This window comes from Schistosoma haematobium, chromosome 3 (genome assembly GCF_000699445.3).
Source record: "Schistosoma haematobium chromosome 3, whole genome shotgun sequence".
Classification (NCBI taxonomy): domain Eukaryota; kingdom Metazoa; phylum Platyhelminthes; class Trematoda; order Strigeidida; family Schistosomatidae; genus Schistosoma; species Schistosoma haematobium.
Window position 1 is genome coordinate 34,915,468 of NC_067198.1, and position 25,961 is coordinate 34,941,428.

The following is a 25,961-nucleotide window of genomic DNA, read 5'->3' on the forward strand; positions in this document are numbered from 1 at the left end:
GGTCGGTATCCCAGTTGACAATCTAGTCACGTGATATTGACGAGCCATAAGAACATAACAGTTTCAGTTTACTATTCTTCTACATCATTGACAAATATAAAGAAAGTTTTCTAATATTCAAGTAAGCTACATAGACACAAACATAAAAAATTTATCCCTGACAAGAGAATTAAAGATCCTGGTATTTAGTACCTAGCAATGTTGTTGATGTACAGAGCGAAGAAGTACTAAACGAGATCAAAACAACTGTCTAGTTTATCTTAGTTCTCGAGTTCAGCACAATTTTTCAATTTAATAGCTTTGTTAGAAACTTTAAATATTGAATTTCAATAAAAAATATAACTTACCTCTGGTATTATTATAATATCTTGAAAATATAAATTATTCACTTTGTTTTAATAGATTCCTTCTGATAAGCACACCTTTACAATAGTTTTCTAATTGTCTAGGATTAGGCCATTCATCATTGTCAACACTATCATATTGTTTCACATTTTTCTTAGGTCTATTTGTTATATAGTCAGGGATTAATCTAAGGTTTTCTTTGTAGGTGATAACAACTTTACTTGAACTGGTTAATGAACTTGTTTCATCATTTTGATCAGCTGAAGGTGTTCTTTTACAACCTATAATATTGATCAAAGGTTATTTACAAAATATTTGTAAATTATCTACTTAGTATGCCAATACGACTTATAACAGATTAAAGCATCTATTTACATAATGGTATAATGTTAAAACAGTTTAGTTGTGAAAATATGGAAAGAATACTGCAAATTATGATATCACAATTCTTGAATACTTGAAACTGTGATTGAAAAAATATTGAATTATCCTGCCCTTCCAAATTACATTACAAAACCTTTTCACTTAAAACAAGATCTATCTTATTCAGTGTTTAAGAATCTTCAAATTAGTGATATAAATCCATATGATGGAAACTGGTGTCCAGTATTTCAAATGATTTTATTTAGCAGGTAAAATACTAACACTTGAATTATTTACATTGTTTATATAAATAAATGTCTAAGAAAACCTTATAAACTGGTTTGAAAATATTTTAAATTATAAAGTACAGGTTTTGATGAAGTTTTGTTCTCTAAGCTGGATGGTTTGGCCGTGGAGCTTTCATCGTTCTACTGAATGACATCATCAGCAAAAACTTCAGATAGAAGTTGAGTGTCCGAATTTCTCTATATATGGCTCACAGCTTGTCCTGCAGACCTCGATGTTGATTGGTTCTTGATTACCTTGAACCTGTCATTGTTTACTTCTTTGTTTTGGTTGTATCTTTCATTGGTTTGATTTGATAAGTTTAAGGTCAACAAGAACCAATCAACATCGAGGTCTGCAGGACAAGCTGTGAGCCATATGTGGAGTAATTCGAACACTTCTACCTGAAGTTTATGCTGATGATGTCGTTCAGAAGAACAGTGAAAGCTCCATGATCAGAACATACAGCTCAGGGAACAAAACTCAATCAAAATCATCCACTTGAGCTACAAATCTTCGCCACCATTTCAAAGCACAAGTTTTCTAACTATAAATAAAAGGGGTTAATATTGTGCAGCTATTATACGACATTGGAACATAGAGATTAAGTTTCAGTGAATAACTCATGTTAAACAAGGATCATATTATTTCAATGTTATCAGAAATCGCCTTCATATTTAATGAGATTATTTATGAACATGTATCAAGATATCAGTCAGTCAGTAACAACGTAGAACTTCGTACGTACGTACATCAGTTCGAGTTTCCATACCACAAAGGCACAAGTATCAAGATATGCTCTTTTTGTAAACGAAATTCTTAGTAAATTATCAAACAAATTCATGTTTGAAGCAAGTTAAATCATAAAAGCTTCTAGTGTCTTACAAACTACTAATGTTGTTCATATCACTGATTTACTAGTTTCATACAACATACTACTCATTAACAGATTAGGAGTAAACTTTATTACAATTGCATTAAAGAAGACTTAGCTGATGTTAAATAATATTTGAAATGTAAATTTCAATTTGAAAAAAAAACAACTTCATATATGGAGCCATTTCTTCCACAATCTTGTCACATTCTAGAACCCACATATTAAAGTGTAATTTTCATTAGAACATTTATCCAAGTCTTTATTTACTATCATGTGTAATAGATCATTAAGAAATGAATTATTATCCTCTAAACTAATTTGATATGATTGATAAGGATTCGTTTTTTAAAGTAGACTTATTATATGGGAGAGGAAGAAAAGTAACGTCTATTTAGAACATATTAACAGTTATTCATTTAAATATTAATAATATAATCAGAAGGGGTTTTGTGGAGATTTTTGGAGTTTCAATAGTTGAAATCATGAGACAATTTGAAGGTAGACCAACAGGAGTCCCATAGTAGGACGAAACGGCCATCCAATGCTTCCAGGTTTTCCATGATGGTCTAGCTTCAGTTGACTCATGGTTCCAATTATTGAAATTAATAATATAAGTTAATGGACAATGAACTTTTGTTACTATGGCTAGTAACTGTATAAAGATAGACGAATAAAAAACTGCAGTATCTAAACAGTTCAAACTATTTTATTATCTAGTAGTAATGTAAAAAGGTTGTTTGGAATGTAAAATGAATGTCTATTTTGTTTTTAATAACATATAATATAGGAAAATTGATGGAATAACGATGAGTTCACTTCGAGGTTCTATCCAGGCAGATTTTTTTGTTGTTGTTGAGAAACTAGGAAAAGGACCTCTCAAAGTGGTTATCGATAAATTTAACTATTATTATCGTTACATTGATGATACTTTCATTATCGTTGATTAGAACAATCGAAACCAAAAACTCTTAGAGCTATTTAACAATAAACATTCAGCAATCAAATTTACATGTGAAGAGGAACTTGATAATAAACATTTCCTTGAAGTTTTGTTAAACAGAAAAGAAAGTGGTTCCATCAGTAGAAGTGTGTGTAGGAAATGTTTTTCAGTAAAATAGTACACAAATTACCTGAGATTTGTACCCATTCATTATAAGAGAAACCTAGTTAGATGTCTTTCAAATAGAGCTAGGGAGATATGCTAAGTCGATACTATAAACAAGGAACTAGAGCTTATTCATAATATATTGAATAAAATGTGCTATCCACAAGGTTTCCTGAAGAAACAATTACATGTAACAAACAGGAAAGTAGCATCATCAAAGGATAGTAAAACCCTCTTCCTGAAGCTGAAATACAACGGAGATATATCTGGTGATGTGCTACGGGATAGACTAACTAGAGCTGTGAAGAGAACGTTTAATGCAGCTAACCTCTGTCACGACTCGACCTATAGCGATTCCTCGACTAAAGGATAAGTTACCTGGTTCTGCTTCATCTAAGTGTGTCTACGAACTCAACTCCTTCTGTGAAGAAAGCTATATTGGGCTCACTACAAGACAACCGAGTTAGTGAACACCTCTTCATTGTTACGATAGGGTAGAATCAAAACAATATGTAGCCCCGTTTCGTCACACTTGATCGGTAGCAGCTATGTAGTAGACAAAAATAAATCATTTTGAGTAATTTGTCGTATTCCTACCAATTTTCCTTATGAGGTTCGATCTTATCTCTTATACATAGCAGAAGCTATAGGAATTCGAGTCCAAGTCTATGTAATCATAAGAAATTTGTAACAGATTTATCTCTCCCTTGGCCTTAGTAAATGATTTTATTTATTATTATTTTCAATACTCATTCTTCGTTTATTTTTCTTCATCCTTTCCCACTCTATTCTTTTCTCAAAGATACGCTTCACAGTCCAATTATCTGAACACTTCTTTCTACGTAATCTTATAATCTTTATGAATGTTATTTCGGTGTCTACATTTTTCTAATTATTGACCTATTTTGCATTATGTTACACTGATTCAAGCCTTTATTATTCTTATCAGAACTAGTACACCCGTCATCACACTATCAATCTGTACTTTTCACTTATTTATGTAATCTATTCCCCTGTTATCACTGACTCATGAACTACATTGATTGATTTAATAATTTCGTATATGCATATAAATATTACTGTATATTAGAGTTTAGCCTGATGAAGATTTAATCGAAAACAATATTGTTCGCTTATATCTATCTTGTTCTAATTGATTTCCACTAATAATATCAATTAACATATACTTTAAAGAAATATGCTTTATAAATAATTATGCTCAATACTTACACTGTTGAATCTTTGAATGAATCACTTTGACACGTAAACAATACAATATAAGTTTGATAATAGCTGTGATACTAGAAAAAGGTACCGGTAGAACTGGTCTATTACTGTATTCCAATACTATTGAAAATATATTAAATTTCCATAATTCAATTGAATTCTCTTCAATTTTTTCAAATACATTACTGATTTCAAAAATAGTAAAGGGAAAAACACAAAATAAAGCGACGAATATGAAATTATTTGTGATATATATATATATATATATATATTCGAAGACAGATTTTGAATGATAACAGACCATTTTTATGGAGTTTTGTTCTTTGAGCTGGATGGTTTGGTCTTCACCATCTCCAACATCTTGATAACAGACCATCGTAAGCTAGGAGGTTTGACTACTTTAAAATTTTTATGTTCAATGGCAATTAAATGGAACATTAAATTAACACAAACATTCAGTTACAAATACATTTTTCCTCTTTGAATTCATTCCATTATCTTGTTTATTTATCTTGATTTTATGTATGCTGTGACATTTTTGATTCACATCATATATAAAATTCTATTTTTTGTTTTCTTAAAATTCACGGACCAGAGAAATTGTTCCTCATACTACTTACGTATATACACAATCTGTTATTTTAACACTTTTCGATTCACACCACGTATCTCTTATGCACTAATGCAAATACCTACTTTCAACATTATTAACGTTGACTGGATGACCTATTCAGTATACAGTGAACCGGAGAACCGTGTACCTATTTATATTTGATAATTTTGATGTTTGATTACATTTCTTTGAAAAATCTTGGACCAAATTGACAAGCGAAACGTTGGATTTACTTCAAATTCATTCGCCGAGATTTTACAAATACATTCTTCCTCTTTAAACACTTAGGAATATCAAAATATCACACGTTCTATAAGAATTGATAAAAATATAAGCTATTTGAACTTAGTAAGTAGTATATTTCGATATACAAAAGAATAAAACACAGAAATAATGAAATTGAAAATAATAAACCATATCATAAAATATGAACGACCACAATTAGAGTTAAGAAAGTAAACCAACGGGATCTGAAAATGCAAGGTTTAGAACTTCATAGGATCACATATGCGCATTGTTGAAGAATACCATACTAGGACTAAGCAGTTGTCCTATGCTTCCTGATATCCAATGATTATTTAAGAACAACTCGTAATGAAAACTATCGGAAGACTGCATTTATTTTGCTTACAATAGATTACAGTTTTGATCGAAATGACAATGGATTCTAATTAGATCAAAGTTGAAGATAATTTATACAATTTTTCGTCAATATTTGAGATAATAGTTAGACAGAAATTTGGTGCCGAGTATTATTTGTGAGAAATATATTTGAAATAATCTTAGTGAGTAAAACTTAAATAATTCCAATGTTTCATACACAAACGTATCTGAACATCATCAGGGTAATAATCAAAATCAAATTTATCAAAGAATTGTTGGGACTGTTTAAAGATTCCCATCATATTAAAGGATATAGCAACTCACGTGGAATTGAGTTTATTATCAAGCTATACAATCGTATATATATGTATATGAAATATTTTTTGTAAAAGTACTAATTCCGTGAGGAAATGTGAACACAATTAACCATGACGTATTAAAAAGGTTATAATACTAGATTACGTAATACGAATAATAACAATAGATTTAGTGAATATAATAACACGGCTAAACTGCGAATAACCTTCACTAGTAGGAAATTATTTTCTGTATCCATAAAAGATAAGCTTCCACGTCTGGTCGCCTCTATGTGCATCTACCAGTTCACCTGCTCTTGTGGAGCAAAGTACATTGGCCGTAGCCAGTGCTCGCTTTCAACTCGGATACGGGAACATATCCCAGCTTGGTTCTATAAGGGTGAAAAGAAAGCAGTTAGGAGTTCTATACTTGAACACCTAATCGACTATAACCATTCTACAGATCTACAATTTGATTTTAAGATTGTTTATATGATTCGTTCAAATCCAATTCTCAAAAATAACCGAAGTTCTTACCATCCAGGAGCTTAAACCAGAACTATGCGTAGAAAAGAAGTATATCTTATCGTTACCTTGGCCTTAGTTATTTTGATTATCCTATTATTATTATTACTGCATTCCCCCTTTATTTATGTCTTATATTCTCATTATTTTATTCGTAAATGCTCATCATATCACCTTATTTGTTTTTTTACACCTCTATGATCCTTAACTATTATAACAAAAACACTTTAATCATCCTATCATATTCACTAAATCTATTGTTATTATTCGTATTACGTAATCTAGTATTATAATCTTTTTATTACGTCATGGTTAATTGTGTTCACATTTCCTCACGGAATTAGTACTTTTACAAAAAAACAAAAAAATTTTCATATATATATATATATAGCTTGATAATAAATTCGTTGAAAAAAGAGATCGCTTCGCTGAAATTTGAGTTTTAATTTTAATGTTTAAATGGGAATTATCTGTGAATTGAATTTGTTCACATTTCATTCGGTTAAGTCATTTTGTTAACTTATTAACGAGCTGAGTCATCTGTACAACAACAACTTATCTATATCATTGTATCTTTACTATTGTTGCGAATGTATGAACATGTATGCTTGAGCATTGCTTACTACCTACGCATTTATTCACGCTGCTAGCCTTAATACTAACTGATAAATTGATTCGATCATTCATTCATTCATATATATGTCCATGTTATTCATGTTCATTGCTCTCTCTCTCTCTCTCTCTCTCGCTTAATTGTACTCGTTTACTCGTACTCATATTCGCTGACTCACTCGCTTGCCTGCTTGCTTTTCGGCACAACTCTTTCATGCTTGTTTAACACACCTGTAATTTTGGATATGTGTGTGGTCCCATAATAAACGTAATCAACACTTCGTATTCGCCTTCTGATTAATATACCATTGGGGCGTTATCTAGTGACGGTTATCAAGACGAACTGTATACGAAGTTAAAGGATTATATTGAATACCGACCACTACAAGGAATTGTTTAAATTTGAATCGCTGAGATTATTTCACATATTATTTTCACAAACAAAATTGAAGATCATTATTTATAAAAAGGCCTTTACTAAATAGTCGAGTACAAACAACATACTTTGTTTTCATCACATCATTTGTACGTGATTCTATGAAATACACTACAGCAAAACAGATACAAAAAGCTGACAAAATTTATTTTCTGGAAACTATTTTGTACCTTTAAAGTAATTCTAATCATTAGCATCATCATCATATGAAAAGATATTGAGTGCAAAACTGTTGAAAGTCAAATAAATTGGTAGATAATACATGTTTCGTCCTACAACACTACAATAACAGTTACAATCCCAACCCAAAGTTCATATTGATATCACGAATGGAACAATGTTAGACCACCATTGAAAGCCTCGGTCGGCCGTTTCGGCCTAGTATGGGACACCTCAGCAGTGCGCATCCACGTTCCCTCACGTGGGATTCGGACCCCAGACCCTCGGTCTCGCGCGCGAACGCCTAGACTCTAGACCGCTGGGCCGACATTCACAAGTGTTAACGTCCAACTTCAACCAATCCAGGATATTGCGTGACCGTCCTTCTCCATCTTCAATGAACAACTGTCTCACAACAGACACGGTCGAACTCTATCAGTAATGATTTCCGCTAGAACTCCAGGAGATTTGTCTTGAAGCTAGTCAGTAGTGAGCACATAATAATTATTACTATACAGTTGTGAAGATTGCTGAGTTTCGATTTATATCATGAATAGATCAATGTTAGACTACCATTGAAAACCTAGTGGTTTAACATTCATCGATTCATGATATCAATCTAAACTCAACAATCTCCACAACCTTATACTGATAAAGTTTATATCTCAAATAGATCAAGGTATTGTGTACTTCTTTGTTTTCTTTTAATGTATATAGTTGAATTAAGAAGCTATCAATGTCATAGTGGATAAAATAATTAGTGTCTACTTCATGTGTTTATCGATACACTTGTAGACTATAGAATCAATCAACCTGATCGTATAGTGACACAGTCTTAAACGGACGAAGTACAGTAAATAAAAAAAACAATAAAGTTTTCAGATTTTTCATCATCTTACTGTAAATTAATTGTATATAAATTAGTCTATAAAAACAAATCGATTAAAACATAACTTACCTGAAAATTGCAATTAACAGATTGATTAATAAAATCCCAGCAATCATTAAATAAACAGCTAAAAATAATGGACTTAAATAATTAGACATTGGACATTCCGAATTCAATACACCAGTCGCTGTACAACCTTCATTTTCAGCTATATTTAAACAAAATAATAAATAATTAAAGATTAAATATATATGCAACCAAATACAAAATGTTATCAGAAAAATGAGGGGGACTATAGGAAAATCTATTAAAGTCAGAGAGTATTTTGTGTTGCACAGATTATATAACGAATTAGTGGGAAATATAACACTTATGGGATAATCACTAGTAAGGGGGCAATAACAGAAAAAATATATATTGATTGGCTTGAGTTATATCAGTTCAAGATAAGAAAAATATACACACACTGTGAAGATTAAGAAATCATCGAAAGGTTATGAAGATATAACTGAATGCGCCCAGATAATTGTAATCGACATAGATTCGCTAGGTAGTGTCTTTGATTTCCCATTTAAAAATATACAGCAATAAGGTGCAATAAATGTCTGACCCAGTCTACTTAAACATACAATATAGATAATGTAAGATGAACAGTAGAATCAGAAAACAGCATAATAAATATATTTTTTGTTATATCCCAATAAATAGAAAGTTGTATTTCCTATGTTTCATGACTTAATGTAAGTCACTTCTTCAGAGCAAGCAAATAAGTGAATTAAGCTGACACAAGTTTAAATAATATAAAGGAGGCAATATAGAATATTTCTATTATTATTAATGGTTATGTTCAATATTATATTTCTGGTACAAGATAGTTCAACAAGTTTCTTTTATAAAACAGAAAAAGAAGTGAAAGAAACTGGTAACAACATACATATACATACGTTAAGTAAATAAACTACCTGGAATTAAATGAAATGGGTTTTATTTTTCATTAGAGAAGATTTGAACCGGCACAACTTTTTCAATTAGAAACATGTTTAAGAAGACAAGCTGTTGATTTGATCACTTCCCATAACCTGTTCGTCACATAGTATATTTACTAGGTAAGGTATTGTAGAGCTTTTATACCTTTGCTTGAGTGAATAGATTCTAATGTGTCGACACCTCGTTCTACCAGAAGATAATCAGGGAGAAGGATATGAATGAATTGGATGGTTATTATCTGATAAGATAACACCTGCCAGGAGTTTGGAAGACTTTAGATGTCTATCCACAACCATAATAATAATGACCCCAAAAAATTTACCACAGACCTTACTAACTGCCTTCAGTACTCCCCGCAAAGTCTTTTCTCAAAATCCCGGGAACAATAATAAAATACAGTAAAGAATGATAAGTGATATGCAAGAATTGACAAATTGTGAGAGTAAATGTCGAGTAATCCCAAAAGTATGTAGACTCTTTATATAGTAAATCAGACAGAAAATTTTCTTTGATAAAAATAAAAAAAATAAAGAGAACAAGAGAGATCAAAAGAAAAAAATTACACCAGGATAAATGAACTACACTGTGTTTATCAAAGTAAATCGTGAACGTTATAACATTTATAGAAGGATAATTTTGCTTTAATGTGATTTTAGTAATATTTTTAGGAAGATTATTAAACAGCAGGATGTTTATTATATTCTCTTTTTCTCTTAGCTTGTCTTATTCTGAGGTAATGATTTTATTGGTTGCTATTCTGAAATGACTCACGACTAGGGAAATTTTTGCACTGGATGGAAACAGTGCAGTTGCGTTAACATTTTATAAACTGTTATATAGTAGAAGCATGTTTCCACTTCTAGTTGATACAAACAAATAATATAATTATTCAGTTTAGACGCATTTTGCGACACCATATTTTTGTATTAAGATTAGAGAATCAGTATGACATTAAATATTGGCTTGCATCGTCTACACTACTTTTAATTTGATAGTAACTCGTACTTTACAACTAAAAACAATCATGTTAAATGCCAGTAAAGAAATGATACACTCAAAAAATAATTTTTACTGAAGGAATCTTAGTAAATGGTAGGAACTGCCTGAAACTATTTAGCAAACTGTTAAAAACAAATCTAACTCATTTATAACGACTTTCGATCTGATAATTCCTGATGAATGTTTTATTTTAAGTTACTGTAAGTTAATCTGAAAATAGCTTATGCTACAAACCAACATTAACTACACGATCACTGACGATCAAGACTAATGTATAACTATGTACGGATTTATTTGCTTTGCTTCGCCCCATACTAAGTGCGAGAGCTGCTGATATTATTAGGCAATATAGTGTTTGAACCAGGAACTCAACGGAGAGGCTAATACTTTAACCACTGAACCATTTCTCGTTGTGAAACAATGAGCACTGGGACATTTATTTCGTCCCAGTCTACAACTTAATAGAAGCATACACCAGAAAACTCTACTCAGTGATCCTTCAGGACTGCTCAGTAAGACTAGTGTATGTTGGTTTGTAAATTATCGTAACACTACACAAATCTCTCTAAACTTTATCACAAATAATACGGTAAGTGGTAAATATGTGTTCTTAGTGAAACACATTCATTAAAGTGCTGTATATTTCACTATTTAGTCAGAATATTTTCTAAAACAAATTATTCGTAAAATATTCAACAATCATTCAGCAAACCTTACCAAAAGCATATTCTAACATAATTTCACCATATAAATTCCAGTAAGGATAATAAAATATATCACGTAAAGTTCTCCATGAGAAATTAGCACGATAGGGATAAAGTAATACTTGTTGTGATACACCATAACTAACCAGCACAACGACAAGTATGAATATAAACATTTGCAATTCAATTAGCATACTTCTAACCATAACTAATTTAGGACCCAAACGTGGATGATGTGAATAGAGACTGTAGACTTTTAAATAACAACCAACCACTAGATTAAAAGGAAAAAAAGAGACATAAAATATCCAGAAAAGATAATAAAAAATTATTAGTGAATCATAAAATACAGTTAAAACATTTATAAGTATTCGTATCATCAATAGTTGAAATTCAGGACTAGTCTTTATTAGTATAGGGGCTTCGATATAGTCATTTTTTATAAAACAGATAAATTGTGGCTAGTAGTAGAATTCAGGGTGTGCTAATAAAGACTGATCGAAATCCAGTTATAAATATCAACAACGGGACAACTCAAACCTTACTAACAATTAGTACAATTTAATCTTGGATTATTTTGGATTGGGTTATTTATTCTCTGAAGAAGTGGCTTACACTGAGTCACGAAACGTTAAAAAATTTAATTTTTCTACTCATTGGGATATTACAAATATATTATATTTATTTATAACAATATAGTCAATGCTCAATTTATTTTGTAATGATACATAAATATTGCTAATTTATCTACTCTACTCTGTCGATATAATGAAATCTTCCAATAAATACTAAAGTTATCATTAACTCCATTTTGACAGTCAGTGACTAGTATGATCTAACGACTACGCACAAACTGTATCCAAACCTACAAACCTAATAAAACTACGAACGAGCCATATAGAACTAAAAAAACTCGAATAATCAGACTGTTAGATTGATTGTAAATGATAATGTATGTTATGTTGCATTTCTGTGGTTACATACTACTGACAAAACTCGAATGAGGCAAAATATAAGAACAAGAGATTTCACTAAATTTGGGAAATTTTCATCGTTTAATTTCTATGCTTTCTATTTAGCTATTGTTTCAGAATGACTGAATTACTTAAGATAATACAAAAAAGACGTGTTCGCTAACGGATACTTGATACAAGTCAGTTAATTTCATTGAGTAAATATTTTCATACTTATACATATATCCAAAATGATTAGTCGATATAAATGACAAATGATGAAATACTATAACATTTATTTATTAGTGTATAAAATTATAACTGTGAATATCCACTGCTTAAGGTAAAGATGACTTTTTTCAAAGATCCAATGACGATAAATTCTGCTTTTAAACTGAAAGATTTGACTAGTACACAACACATTAGAAATTTTGGTGGAGTTTTGTTCTCTGAGCTGGATTGAAGTTTGTGCTGATGATGTCGTTCAGAAGAACGATGAAAGCTCCACGACCAAACCACCCAGCTCAGAGAACAAAACTCCACCAAAATCATCCACCTGAGCTACAAATCTTCTGCACCATCTCACATTAGAAATGTTATGCATATGGTAAATATTCAAGGAATATAATGAATGTTATTCAAAATATACGCAAGTTGATTCATTAAATAATCAGTAACATCAGAATATTACTAATATATGAGGTTATTAAAGATTTTCCCATTTGAAGTTAGCTTTTATCATCTATTAGAGAACTAATATAAACTAAAGCGTACTGAACGATTGTTTCGTCAAAGTCATAAACTGTGATCGGTGTGATGTTTAGTATTTGAACATCTGACGATAACTACGTAACCTTGTTTTAGTTGCCCAGAATTCTACTATAATTGAGCCAAAAATGGTAGAGAGGCAGGAAGTGTAAATAGGAGGTTGTACGATAAACAAAGGTATTTACAGGTTTAAGGGTAGCCTTGACATGCTAGAGGATCATGGAAACACACTAAATATAGTAGCAAAATAGTTAATCATCCAGTCACAGTACGAAACCTAAACTTCTGTTGTTCTGGAAATTTCTGGTCAGTTTCGATTTAGCGCTGATGGACGAAGTATTCTCAGACTTTTTACAGATTCTGAAGTCTTCCCCGAAGAATTCTAGGACGTCACCAACACGACTAAGAACAACCATGTTGAGAGTGAGACACCTTACTGAGAAAATAAGTTAATGACTGTGATATTTTATGTACTCCTTGCAACTGAAGATGTGAACAATTAGACCCTGACTCAGTGTGTTCTGAAAGTATATCCTCGCAGAGAGCTGTGAAATGTTCGGATCCAGTGTATTATGGAGCGAATGGATAACGACTATTAAGGAACTGCAAACTAAAAAGAAATACATAATTAATACTTCTATGTTTTTTAATGGTTTTCAGTGTTTTATGTCAGATCGTGAAGAAAACTAAAGAAATATTTTATGTGTAAAAATGGTTATATACATACATACATACATCATGAACTTACATGTTATAACGTAGAATGACTTAGCAAGAATAAATGTCGTACTGAAGCCTATGCGTAACGACGCACTAAATAAACCCAAAAAAACTAAACATACATCAGATTTATTCCAATATAAACCATACCCCTGATTGCATAATAGTTCAAGTTTACCATCACAAGATTGACAAATCTGGAAGCGAAAAAGCATGTATAAGTTACTATATATATGTATACAAAATGAATACACTATACCTGTGAGGTTATCAACATTTTATAGGTTAAGAAATGAAACGGCATATAGTGAAAACTGGAACACAGACAGAACCCTAGATTAAAACATAAAATCTGTCTATTCTTAACCGCGCACAAATATTCATAGCTACTGGTGTTGTTTAAAGCGACTATAAAAACTTTTCATTTAAACCATCCAGTACTACTAAAACTGTGAAGAGATAGATGAATGAAATCGAATATAGTCAGAAAATAATTATATGAGTAAAATGAAATGAACAAGAATAGTATACATAGGTAAATCAGTTCAATTAAGAAAATGCATTTACAAAGGACACTTCACTTACGGAAGTTGCTCTTATTTTTATGGAGTGAAACGAAATTATAGAAAGACCGCCATTAACTCTAATTCTAATCATTATCTGATAGCGTTTCAAGACACTGTGTAGCACTATCCCTAGGGACTCGACTGGTTAGTCGTGATGAATCGGTAGCTGTCAGTCCTATATGACTTTTTCAGACACGGGGTTATGTCATACCCTTGTCACCTCTCCTATTTTTCCAACCAGTTAAAAGGTCGGCAAACAAAGTGCGATGTGGAAGTCGTCAGGAAGATATTCGTAGTACATATCTAAGTCACTGAAAACATTGTTTTATGGTGACGACACTGAAAATCACTGATGAACCTCAAAATTGTTGACATAATGTTCCTACTAAATGTGAGCAATCCTTCGGAGACAACAATGAACAAACACAAAGAGTCTCATAACATCCTCAACTCGGAGAGGCCATGTTTCAAAAGCGTAGCACAGAACTATATGACTTACATCGCGACAGTGCCATAGATGTTGCAGGTTAACATAAGCTGCTCTGGCCTTCAAGTATATATATCTCATCACTCACACTACTACCAGTATTACACGGCTACCCAGATACATGTACTTCTTGACTACTTCTAAAGGCTCAACAACAAGAGCGGGTGTGGACACATGCTCTTGACAGTCTTCGAAATTACCTTAGACTTAGAAGGTGTAAAATAAATGCCATACCTATGGACGCTGATTGCCAATTGAATTGGTGTAGATTACATGTCTTGGTTATTATCGAATAAAAAGGCAAATATAACCCACATAAGCAAGGTCTAAAAGTATTTCTTCAAGTAACAGACCCACACCATCATCACACATTTCCATCAGAGCTGTTTCCAGACTGTCCTTGATAGCAGAGTTAAAGAGGAATGGTAAGATTAAACAACCCTCCCTAACCCCACTGTTTGAATGGACCAATGGAGAGAGGTGGTAATAAACCCTCGCTATATGTAGGGTGTTTGTATACAGGCGAACCCTTCTTCAATAGTCCTGTCTAACGAATGGAAGGCTAGTCTGATGGTAAGAAACGAAAGGATTACTGGCCTGCAACAAGTTTGATGGTTCTCTAACATTTAATGGAGAGTTCAGATATGGTCAATACATTCTCGACCAGAACAAAAATTGTCCTGGTTTTCGCGAGTCAGTATTTAATGAATTTAGAACAATCTGTGAAGTCTGACGGAAGCCAATAGTTTGAACGCCATTGGAAAAAAACTTATTCTCCGGTAGCTGTTGAATCAATGACCTAAAACCTTTTTAGAAATAGGGACCACTAACGCCACATCCTAAGTTGTTGAAAGAATCCCTAGTTTTCAAACTTCTCCAAATAATCCAGTCAGTTCCCAGATGTGAAGTTCGCCACCATCATTATTAAGGGTTGTTAGTCATCTGGTCTTATTACGAAGTTTACTGTTTATTTAACAACAGATTATGTAAGTGAATTCGTTGTCACAAATGCGTCCATGCGAAAATAATTTTGACTGAAAATGAGTTATCTATAACAAGAATAGTAAATGAAGTATTGTTGCGCTGTCGAGAAGCCATTGATAGCCTCAAATCACGACAAATTTAAAAAAAGATTTATAAGCTCTCTGTATAATGTATGTAATCCAATCCCATAACATCACTCAGTTTTGTAAACGTTACTAGTCTTTATTCTCACAGTTCTCTATTACATTATCGATGGAAGTATCATTCTTGATAGAAAATTCTTCATAACATATAGAAGAATATTTTTATTATTATTTCAACAAGATTTTGCTTGTATTTATAACTTAACGAGAACAACACACACTACCGTGATGAGTACGCTTTAACCTGTGAAAGTGTTAAAAAAAATCAAAAAAGTATAAAATTACTAATCATCAAAGCTAACTAACCTGTTGAATCATGTCAATCAATTTCGCAATAAAATACCCGATAACAATAGATTCATGAATTGAAATTTCATCTGGTATTGTTTCAAATAGTAAAGTGTATGAAAAGTGTAACAGAAATATCACATAGACAAGCTAAACATAGTTGTTTGTTTTTCCAAAAAAAAAAAGAAAAAAAAGGAGAACAACTCAATGATGATGATGATGAGTTAAAACAATACAAAAGTAAAAAGTATTCAGGTTACTCAGAAACTTAAACTACATGATATAATATGGAACGAGATACACTGTGCGTTGAAACAGTTTTGCGATTCGCCAGAGTTTGGCTTAAATGTTTGAGGGATATATATATATATATATATATATATATATATATATCGTTCTAGTTAATCTTTCTACTTACAGAACCGGTGAGACTTGCGCATAAGAAATGTGTATACCATAATCAGAATAGGACAACAGTACAACAAAGCAGATAAAATTACAGTCTTGTTCTCCAAGCTCAAAGTTATTGGTTTTTCTTAATATAATGAGGAAAGAGTTAGGACTATTCAACAGTAAATGACCTGTCGTTATCATATCTTCTAAACTGTCGTTTTTTTAAAACCATGTATGTCCTTTTCTTCATTATTTTGCAATTGATCGTGTTATTTGATTGGAAACAAAACACTTATTAGTCTCGTTAATGTACTAGCCTTCAACTTCAAATCATTCAGCAACTTACTTCATTTGTTTGTTTTCGTGAATGTCCATCACTTAGCCACTAAGTATCATTGTATATCATCTATCGATCAGCACCGGAATCATGGATTTTAGAAATAAAAAATTCATTCACCAAACTATAAATTAGAACTCATAACACTTCTGCACAGAATATTATCGTAGGGTTAACTAGGTAAGATCAAATGTTGAATGTTATGGAATCTAGTCAATTCATTGTAATGTAACTTATTTCACAATATTTTTCAGTACAAAATTTATTAATTAATCAAGCATGATCAGAAGAAAGTTTAGGTATGAAAACTAATAAGAGTCATATAAAGTGATTTTGGAAAATGGAATTTTTAGTCATTTGAAAGAGCTTGCATAACAGCGCATTTTTTATGTAAAACAATTAATGATAACAGTCTTTTGTTATGCATATTAGTAAGATGGATCAACAGTACGGCATTCCACTGTAAAACTAATGTATTTCTTAGTCATAATCAATGTACAGCTTGATATATATGTACTTTGGACAGAATTGATAAACTACATTAGCATGATAAGATGAACAGCAAAGGAATCAAAATAATGTAAAAGTAATGATAAAAAGAAAGGCTGGAAAATAGAAATATGATGACAGAGTCAAAAGGTATATAGAAATAAACACTAAAGCTTAAGATTGGGAGTAAGATAAATAGTTATTGTATCTGCGCTAGTGTGACAGATTCTGAGCTATATCACTCAAGGATTCCAAACATTGATCGCGATTAACGCGAAGAGCAGCAGACAACGACTTAGTAGACTGACGACACGTCTTAACTCGGTTGTCCTTAGCATTCTTCAAATCAACGTCTACATGAGCTAGTATCACCCACCGAGGTAGGATGTGGTTAAGCATTGATAATACATGTCCTAAACACTTTGATCAACTTGGCATCCTTATTTAGATTGTGGTGTATAACCTCAGGATTCTTCACTTGATAATCCTAAAATATGCAATGTATATTTTCGACCCTTGAATTTATAATCCAGGAACAGTAAATATTTAGATTCACTTGGTATTGCTTGTTTGAATCTTATTATTGATGTTTAGGACTGCAATCGATCAGTCCGTTATTGGCATATGTGTATCCTGTGCGTATTGCCTCGATTTCACTTTAATTCACCAGCATTATAAGCAAAGACAGATGCAGGTACATCCAGCTGACAAATCCCAAATAGGACGAAACACGCGTCAAACTGGATTCCAATTTTAGCCACTATTCATCTTTGCTTATACAATAAATATTTATTTCCATAATTTCTAGTATAATATTCAGTTAATCCATAAACTTTACATAATGACTACTAATATCTAGTGGCTTTATAGATTGGCACATTGTTCAAATTCACATCACTTTAAAATAGTGTTTATGTGGTCAAATTCTTGTTGTCAATGAAATCTAACATACACAATTATATTACTATTTATAGAAATTGTTTATAACTAAGTATTATTAGTTTCATTTTGTTTTTAAATTTTATTAACGGTTAAATATTTAAAGGTGATTGTTTTTTTAAAAAAAAAGAGAAAACAAAAGAAAGAAAGATATTGATCAAACTAATCCGATAACATAATAAAAAATTTTTTGTAAAACCACACATAGAAACAAATAATCACTTGGATCGGTCAACAACAAAAATTTTATTTTATTCAGTATTCAGAAAAAAAAAGTTGTTGAAGTTGTTTATTGAATGAAATAAATGTTTTGTATTTTTTTTTAAATAAAAATATTTTACACACAAGTATACTCCTATTGACTACCTACAACCACCATCTAATCTTAACATAAGACGAAATGTAAAATGAACTTGATGAAACAATCATTTACATTTTGTTTTTCACTAAAAAAATTCAATTCAATCATCGGTCAAATTAATAATTAACACACCGTAGAATTTTCTATTAAAGTAAACAATAACAAAATAACTTCTGTTGTTTTACCAATAAACAGTGAAATATTAACAAAGTAAATATATGAGTAAAACATTGTTTTAAATGGTACAATAGTAGATACTGTATAAACAGCTTTAGACGGGTGTACTTTATCATTTAACCTATTTCACAAATGGTAGAGACTAGTCAACCAGATGACTGTTATTTCGATGTGTTAGATACAGTGACCTTAGCGTTAGACATAAATGACCTTGACACGAACAATGTGTTTCATGCTTCTATGATATAAAAAACAGGCTTAGATTTAAAGTTTCAAGCTAAATTTGTTTTTCTATTTAATGAAGATATGTCTTTATAATTAAAATCGAGTATGGATATTATCAATATACTAGTGGTTGGTAGTGGGATGCTCCAACCAGAATCTATTGATACAATTGCAGCAATTAGCATTGTTATATGACAGGGTGATTTATTCTGACCTTTCCATTTATTTTTCAATTAACTACCACGTGTAGTCTTAATCGTGCTTTGATATATGTACATATGATAATATATGTCTATCCATTTCCTGTATTTCTTAAATGACTTATAAGAACTAAGTCATTTTATTATCCTCTGAATTGGTGTATCAACGAAGTCCAATGCTTCGTAAAATCGCTGAATATTTGTTTGCTTGTTTTGCGTCCGATATTAGCATGTCTGAAATATACCTATCCTAATTACAACTCGTAATAGTCATTTAAAATACCCTTGTCCTTAACGTGTAAATTCGACAGAACATACACAAAATAAAGTAGCATATATATTTTATTATCATTAGCACCATCAGACAACGGACAATAAAATACGATATTCAATGTAAAAAAAAAAAGAAACTATGTCTTTAAACACCAATAATTTTTCTAATAATCTACTGAGTCCAGACAACCACTGGTTTGTATAATGGGTACGAATTTGATTTATAATGGTTTGTATTAGACAGTGATCAATCGACAACGGGAAAATACAAACCTTTATAAATAAAGGATGACTCGTATGTCATTCGTATTAACATATCACAAAAAGGATCTATGATCAGTTTAAATATCACAACTCAGTTATCAAAGGGGAATAAGATTGTCTATTGTAAAATCCAATGAACAAATAGATGTCGTTGGTCAAGATAACTTTATTTTTGACAATTATTGACACTAAAAAAGAACTAACAGGGAAATTAATGACATCCCAATTGTATATTTATACTTCAAATCAAATTATTCGTATCTCCTATGTATCATACAATTACATTAGACTGCAATAGAGAAAAAAAATTGTATTTTAGATTTCATGTAAAACTATTTATACTTCCGTAACCTTTAACACTAAGCACAAAACATATTGATTTGTCGCTTCCATATCTACTTTTTTTCAGACAGTTTAGTTCTTTTTTTTACAATAAGTAAAAATTTATGTTCAACTTACTGCATTAAATATGAACTTGGTTCTTGGAGCATTATAAAATATTTGAATTCTTGATTTTATTGTATTGCATTTAGAAATTAATCCACAACATGAATCAGTAGAATTGTTCCTTTTATTCTTAATATCAGGATCATAAGAACTATTGGAATCGACTAAGTTTTGTGATTCCTTTGTAATTGTATGACGATTATCCCATCGAAATAAGCAATCGAAAAATAATAAGAAAGGAAAAATTAATGTTGCTAATATTACAAATGCATTGGTATGCACTCCTCCACGCCATGCACGATATAATGAATCTTGGCATGCTGTTGAACTGATAAATTTTCGACGTAATGATTGAGCTGCTAAACGTAAACAATTGAAACTACCCCATATATATGTTTCTCTATCTAATAGATTTAATGTGAGCTCCTAAAAAAATATAATTACAAAATTATAAATATAATTTTTTTGTAAAATTCATTTTGGTTAACATGATTACCAAAAATTGAAGAAATCCCATGATTGCGTTGGCATTTTCCCAATTTAAAAGTATGAAATGTTATGACTACTCTTATAAATAAGCATTGACTAAAGTAAATAAATTACTACTCTGTATCCTATTTCCATAAAACAAAATCATACAATAATCAATGTAGATCATTTTTCAAATGAAAGTGACTGGAAAGTCCTTTAACAGATCAGAAATAGTGACTAATATCAACAGTTATTTATCTTGAGATAAGATATTTAACTTGATATGATAGAACTGCAACAAACGCAAGATTGATAAATTATCTCAACACTCATCACATTTAATTTATTCTCTAAGTATATATGTAGTTTACCAAAACACATTGTAAGTAAGGATAGGCAATACATCTCAATTAACGTAAACATATCAAATCTACGATCTACAATTATTGTTTCCAGTAAGAGACCAAAAGTTGTTAATAATGTTAGACCATCATTGAAAACCAAAGGACCTAAGTTCGAGTTCAGCATGAAGGGTTGTGGGAATGCATTTCTGAGGAATCCCATACTAGGATGAAACGGCCATGCAGAGTTTCCAGGTTTTCAATAGTGATCTAACATTGACTGGTTCATGATTTTAATGAGACTTAACGATCTTTACAACCCTATACTGACAATAAACTATTTGTTAACTGACAGAAGAAATATGTTAAATTTAACTTTGGAAGACTTACTTCACTTGTTGAATAACATTTTTCTAGTAAACGAGTTGCAATCACTTCAAATTCTTTAACATATGATTCATATAAAGCTCTTGCTTCTGTGTCATATGAAGGCAATGATTTAATCATATTCGAATAAAGACAACATCCTATTAATGCTAAAATAAGACCATTTTCACTAAGCTCCCAAAAGTATAAAGCCATTTCTTGACGTTGATGCAACACAGCCCAAATAAATAATTCCTTTAATTGTTCACAAAATAAAATTAAACAGAAAGATAACAACAAATTTCAAAATAACAAAAGATTAGTACTTGAAGTGTTTACACGTCGGCTAGTTCAACTATTGTTTAAGGCACTAAAAAAGCGATCTATCTTGAGAATTTCACGAAATATATTGATGTTATTTACAGAAAATTTCGGGTAATCTGATCAATTCAATATTTATTCAAAGTGTATTGATAAATTTCCGCAACAAATATGAGGTGATTTTAATCTCTTATTTTAAGGGAAGATAGAGAGTGTATACACCTACACCATTGTGATCGATTCTCAGCCATGTCACACACAATCTACAATCATTTGTTACGACAGTCACGCGGACCCCAACCAAGTAGTCTGCATCTACCAACATGGCTCAAATTAGAAGTTAGTGATTTCAAGTACTGATGCCATGTTTTGGTTTGGCCACCCCTAACTTTCTTCCAACCATCCTCAACACTAGTCAGCATTGTATGAGTTTATTTTCCACAGAAAAGTCAATCATGTTTATTACTGAGAACTCCAAACACAAAGAATTGTTTTTTAAAAGCTGAAAAAGTCTCATCATATTAAAACAAAGATAATATGAACGAAGAATCTTCTTTAAAATCAATTCTCTTCAGATTCAACAATTCAATATACAAATTAATAATTCAAAAAAAGTGACCAACTTTAAGGCAAAGTACATGTCAGGTTGACTAATATGAAGTGTTAACTCGTATAAGTTAAATGAAATTATGAGCTTAACGATTAGAATACTGTTAACGTGAGTTGAGAGAAATGATAATGTAATTACAAATAAAAAATCATGTAATATGCAGAATACTATGAATTAGGTATAAAATAGTAAATAGGGGTGGATGTTGAGTAAATTTCCCAAAAATGTTGTTAAGAATAGATAAGCTTAAACTATGACAATGAACATTAATCAAATTACGTCACCATATACTTTTAAATGATGTACCTTGCCAATTTTTGGATTATTAATTTTAATATTACATTGTAGAAATTATTAAAAAGAATATTCTTTATTCATATATCTATGTGTTTAACCGTTCTTTAGTCAGTAAATTTTGGTTTTTCATAGTTAATTCAATTTGAAATTTAAGTAATCTACACAGTCAAAAGAACTGGATCAAAATGTTATACACTGCTGAGGTATTGGCAATCCATCAATACATGCCCGAACTTTGTGTGCAAAAACGATTCGTCCAACTTCTCATCCTTGTTCCGTTTTAATTCCCTTTCGTAATATCTTTCGGTTCTTTTTGTTTTTGTCATTTTTATTTGATTATTACTGATTTTTTTTAAATTAGTGCTTTGTAATCTTAAACTGTAATAAGTTATTATTACCCTTAAACAAATTTTCTTGATTTTAGACCTAATATATCCTCTCTTTTACTTCCCACTAGATCGGGACATCTCAGAGGACATAGCAAGCGTGTAGAAAAGACTAGAATGAATAAAATACCCATAGCATACAGGTTTTTAAACCGAGTCATCAATTCTTAGAACCTGTAACCCGAAACAGTTGTGTCTGCACCTTCAATTGACTCATTTAAGAAAAGACCAGACATTCACAGAAGCGTGCTAGAAAAGGAATAACATAGGCCGTATGCCCGTTTGTCCTTACTACACAAATTTGAATCCAAAATCTGAATCACTATTCAGTTTTTATTATTATGACCTTTATATTTGTCGTTTTTCTTCATACCTATCAGTTGGACAATTATTTGACCCGTAAATTATTTCCAGCCTTCTCTTACTCCTTGATAATAAGAGTGTCGAATCAATTTATGATGCAATCTTTTCTATCCTTCTATAGACATATATTTTCCATATAAAATATAAATACAAATGTACAGCTTAAGTAAATGATTTCGTCGCTGAAATCTCTCCATTTTTATTCAATGGGATACTTCAAAGAACAAAGAAATTCATATTGATTTTAGGAGCACATCTATAGAAAAAAACATGATTCAAATATCTCATATGAATCTACAAGTCAAATGAAGAGACAGTAATTGAACAAATACACAATACATAAACCCAATAAAGTAATATGAAATGCCTTACAATTTGTTAGCCAATAGGTAAACAAAAATGTTACACATAAATACTGTGTTCCATTTTGTTTTTCTAAAGCCAAGTTAATCGGGGGTACATATTAACAATTTTAATTTGTAGTCAATCAATTATGTATCATTTTTTGTTGTTGAAATAACATTCATAATATAACGGATATAAATAAATATTCATTAGTGAAACAGTGTAGGTCAAAACAAGTCTGGTCTGTTATTTGATTAATATTAAACAATTTTTTTTCCATATAATCTACGATTATTAGAATTCTTAAATAGTTTAATAGGAACGGGAACAGATACATTTTAACTCTGTCTAAATGTAAATTGTACTGTTTAGTATTTAAAAGTGTAATTATACAACAAAATGTTTACCACTGAAACATTACGATCATGAGAAGTTAAAATCTTTTTTTCGTTTGCCAATTTTTCCAGTGATTTACTGTGAGCTTCCATTAGGGAATTCGGGATTAACAATCCAAGATACTATAAGACAGCCTATATAACCATTAATAACTGAATTAAAGTGATCTAGAGCTATGTTATAAGAATTCGAGGTGTTGTTATCGTTTCCAGGTTATACACTGTTTGAAAAACGAACTGGATTAGTTATGCATATGGAGATCTGAAAGCGTGATCACCGAGGCCCAATGATATGTAATTAAGACCAGTCTGTCACGGTATTCTCTTTTTGATAGTTTTAAATGTGTTAATTTCGTAAATGAAACTACCACAAGTAGGTTAGAAGTACATTCTTGATACGATTATCTTGAAATCATGTAATAATGACTTTCAGATGTTCTGATGTCGAAACATGGCTAAATATATAGTGAATGAAGTTGATGGTTCTAAGTAAACATATTCGCTTATTACGAGTCGTTTTATAGCTGTTAGAATGGTTTATTCAAACTATGCAATTACTATTTTAAACTATTCGATTTGAAATAAACAGACACTTATTATGGGAGGGTTACTTAAAACAATTTCAATCAATTATATTAGAACAAGATTATATTAGTTTAAAAACTAATTTTATAAAAGAGTGACAATCACTGGAGAACAATTTAAACTAAAGAACATTTGAAAATCATTGAACCTTACTATGGCACTATTTGTTTATACACAAACGCGGATGTACATGTAATCAAACCTTTGGATTTTAAGATGAGATCACTAAATCAAAATCTAAATATTCATATTTCCGATTCAGAAAAAATATCAGATAAATATCCACTAATACTGGCGAATAACATTTTTGAACTATAAATTTGGAAGTTCATCTAGACGTTAGTCCCACGTAGGGAGGTGATTATCAATCATCGAACTTCTTTTAACTGGTACCAAACGCATATTCAACGATCTTTAATTTTAAATAATATTTCAATCTATAACCGGTCATTGACAAATCGGACAATTTTGCATTAACGGATAACAAAAAAATGAAGTGGAGCAGTTCGAAATAAGATAGAGCAAAACAGTTAAATTCAAAGAAATGTAATAACTATTTTTAGTAGCTTACTTGAAATGGCGAGGAAAACCTTGACCGATTCACTACGTTAGGCAGATTGTCTGGACTCTGAGTTGCACACAAATGAGATAATACAACCAATGAAGAGGTAAAAAAAACAAATGTTATCAAAATCACAGAAATAGGTTAATAATAATGTTACTGGTAAAACAATCCACATAATTAGACTTAAGAAATATACACTTGAAAAGCAGTATCTTGTCAAATAGTTTTGATAATGGTGTTCATGGAATTTTCACTAGATTATGAAATTTAATGCTGTGAATGACCGTCTAAATCGGACCAAAATGTTACTGACACCAAAACAATGTCATGTTGTTGATTACACGAATGCCTGCAGCCGGAAATATATCAAACACGGAGAAATAAAATCACGATAAACATGGAAATATGTAATTTTCTACAATTATGAAGTTGAAACAGAAAATTATGACTATACGGTTCATAAGTATTTCTCGGTTAATAAGTAAAAAACATTGGTGAAGTATTATAAAAGTATACCAACAGAAAAGTTGTCAACAAACCAACAAGATTAGAAAACATATTATCCTGAAAACTTGAAAAAATTAGTCTTATTTCTAGGATGATTGAGTCGACCCTTCAACATCAACCACAATGTTCACGATTCAATACACTTAAAATTGAACATTCAAGGACTCTCTCTAACATTTCATACATAAAACATCAGAATAAGACGTTGAATCTGATATACTATCTTGATATTTTCTGTCTAGCTCCGATTAGAGACCCTCTAGAGCTACTGCCAGTACCAAGCACGGATAAAGGACGAGGATTGGGCATGGGGTTAGTGACCTCATCACGTAGAAAAGTAACTTTCCAAAAAATCGCTAACCAGAAAAAA

General features: G+C 31.1%; 1 protein-coding gene across 1 annotated transcript; it reads right to left on the reverse strand.

Annotated features, from left to right (window-relative positions):
* Positions 1-2,246: 2,246 nt before the first annotated feature.
* TRPM1 (Transient receptor putative cation channel sub M member 1) lies at positions 2,247-13,945 on the reverse strand. Its single transcript, XM_051213719.1, has 4 exons — positions 13,495-13,945; positions 9,298-11,299; positions 8,405-8,543; positions 2,247-4,387 (listed from the first exon to the last, which is right to left on the reverse strand). Exons 1-2 carry the CDS (start codon positions 13,679-13,681, stop codon positions 11,025-11,027), a joined length of 462 nt encoding a protein of 153 aa, XP_051069718.1. The 5' UTR covers positions 13,682-13,945; the 3' UTR covers positions 2,247-4,387; positions 8,405-8,543; positions 9,298-11,024.
* Between the last annotated feature and the right edge of the window lie 12,016 nt (positions 13,946-25,961).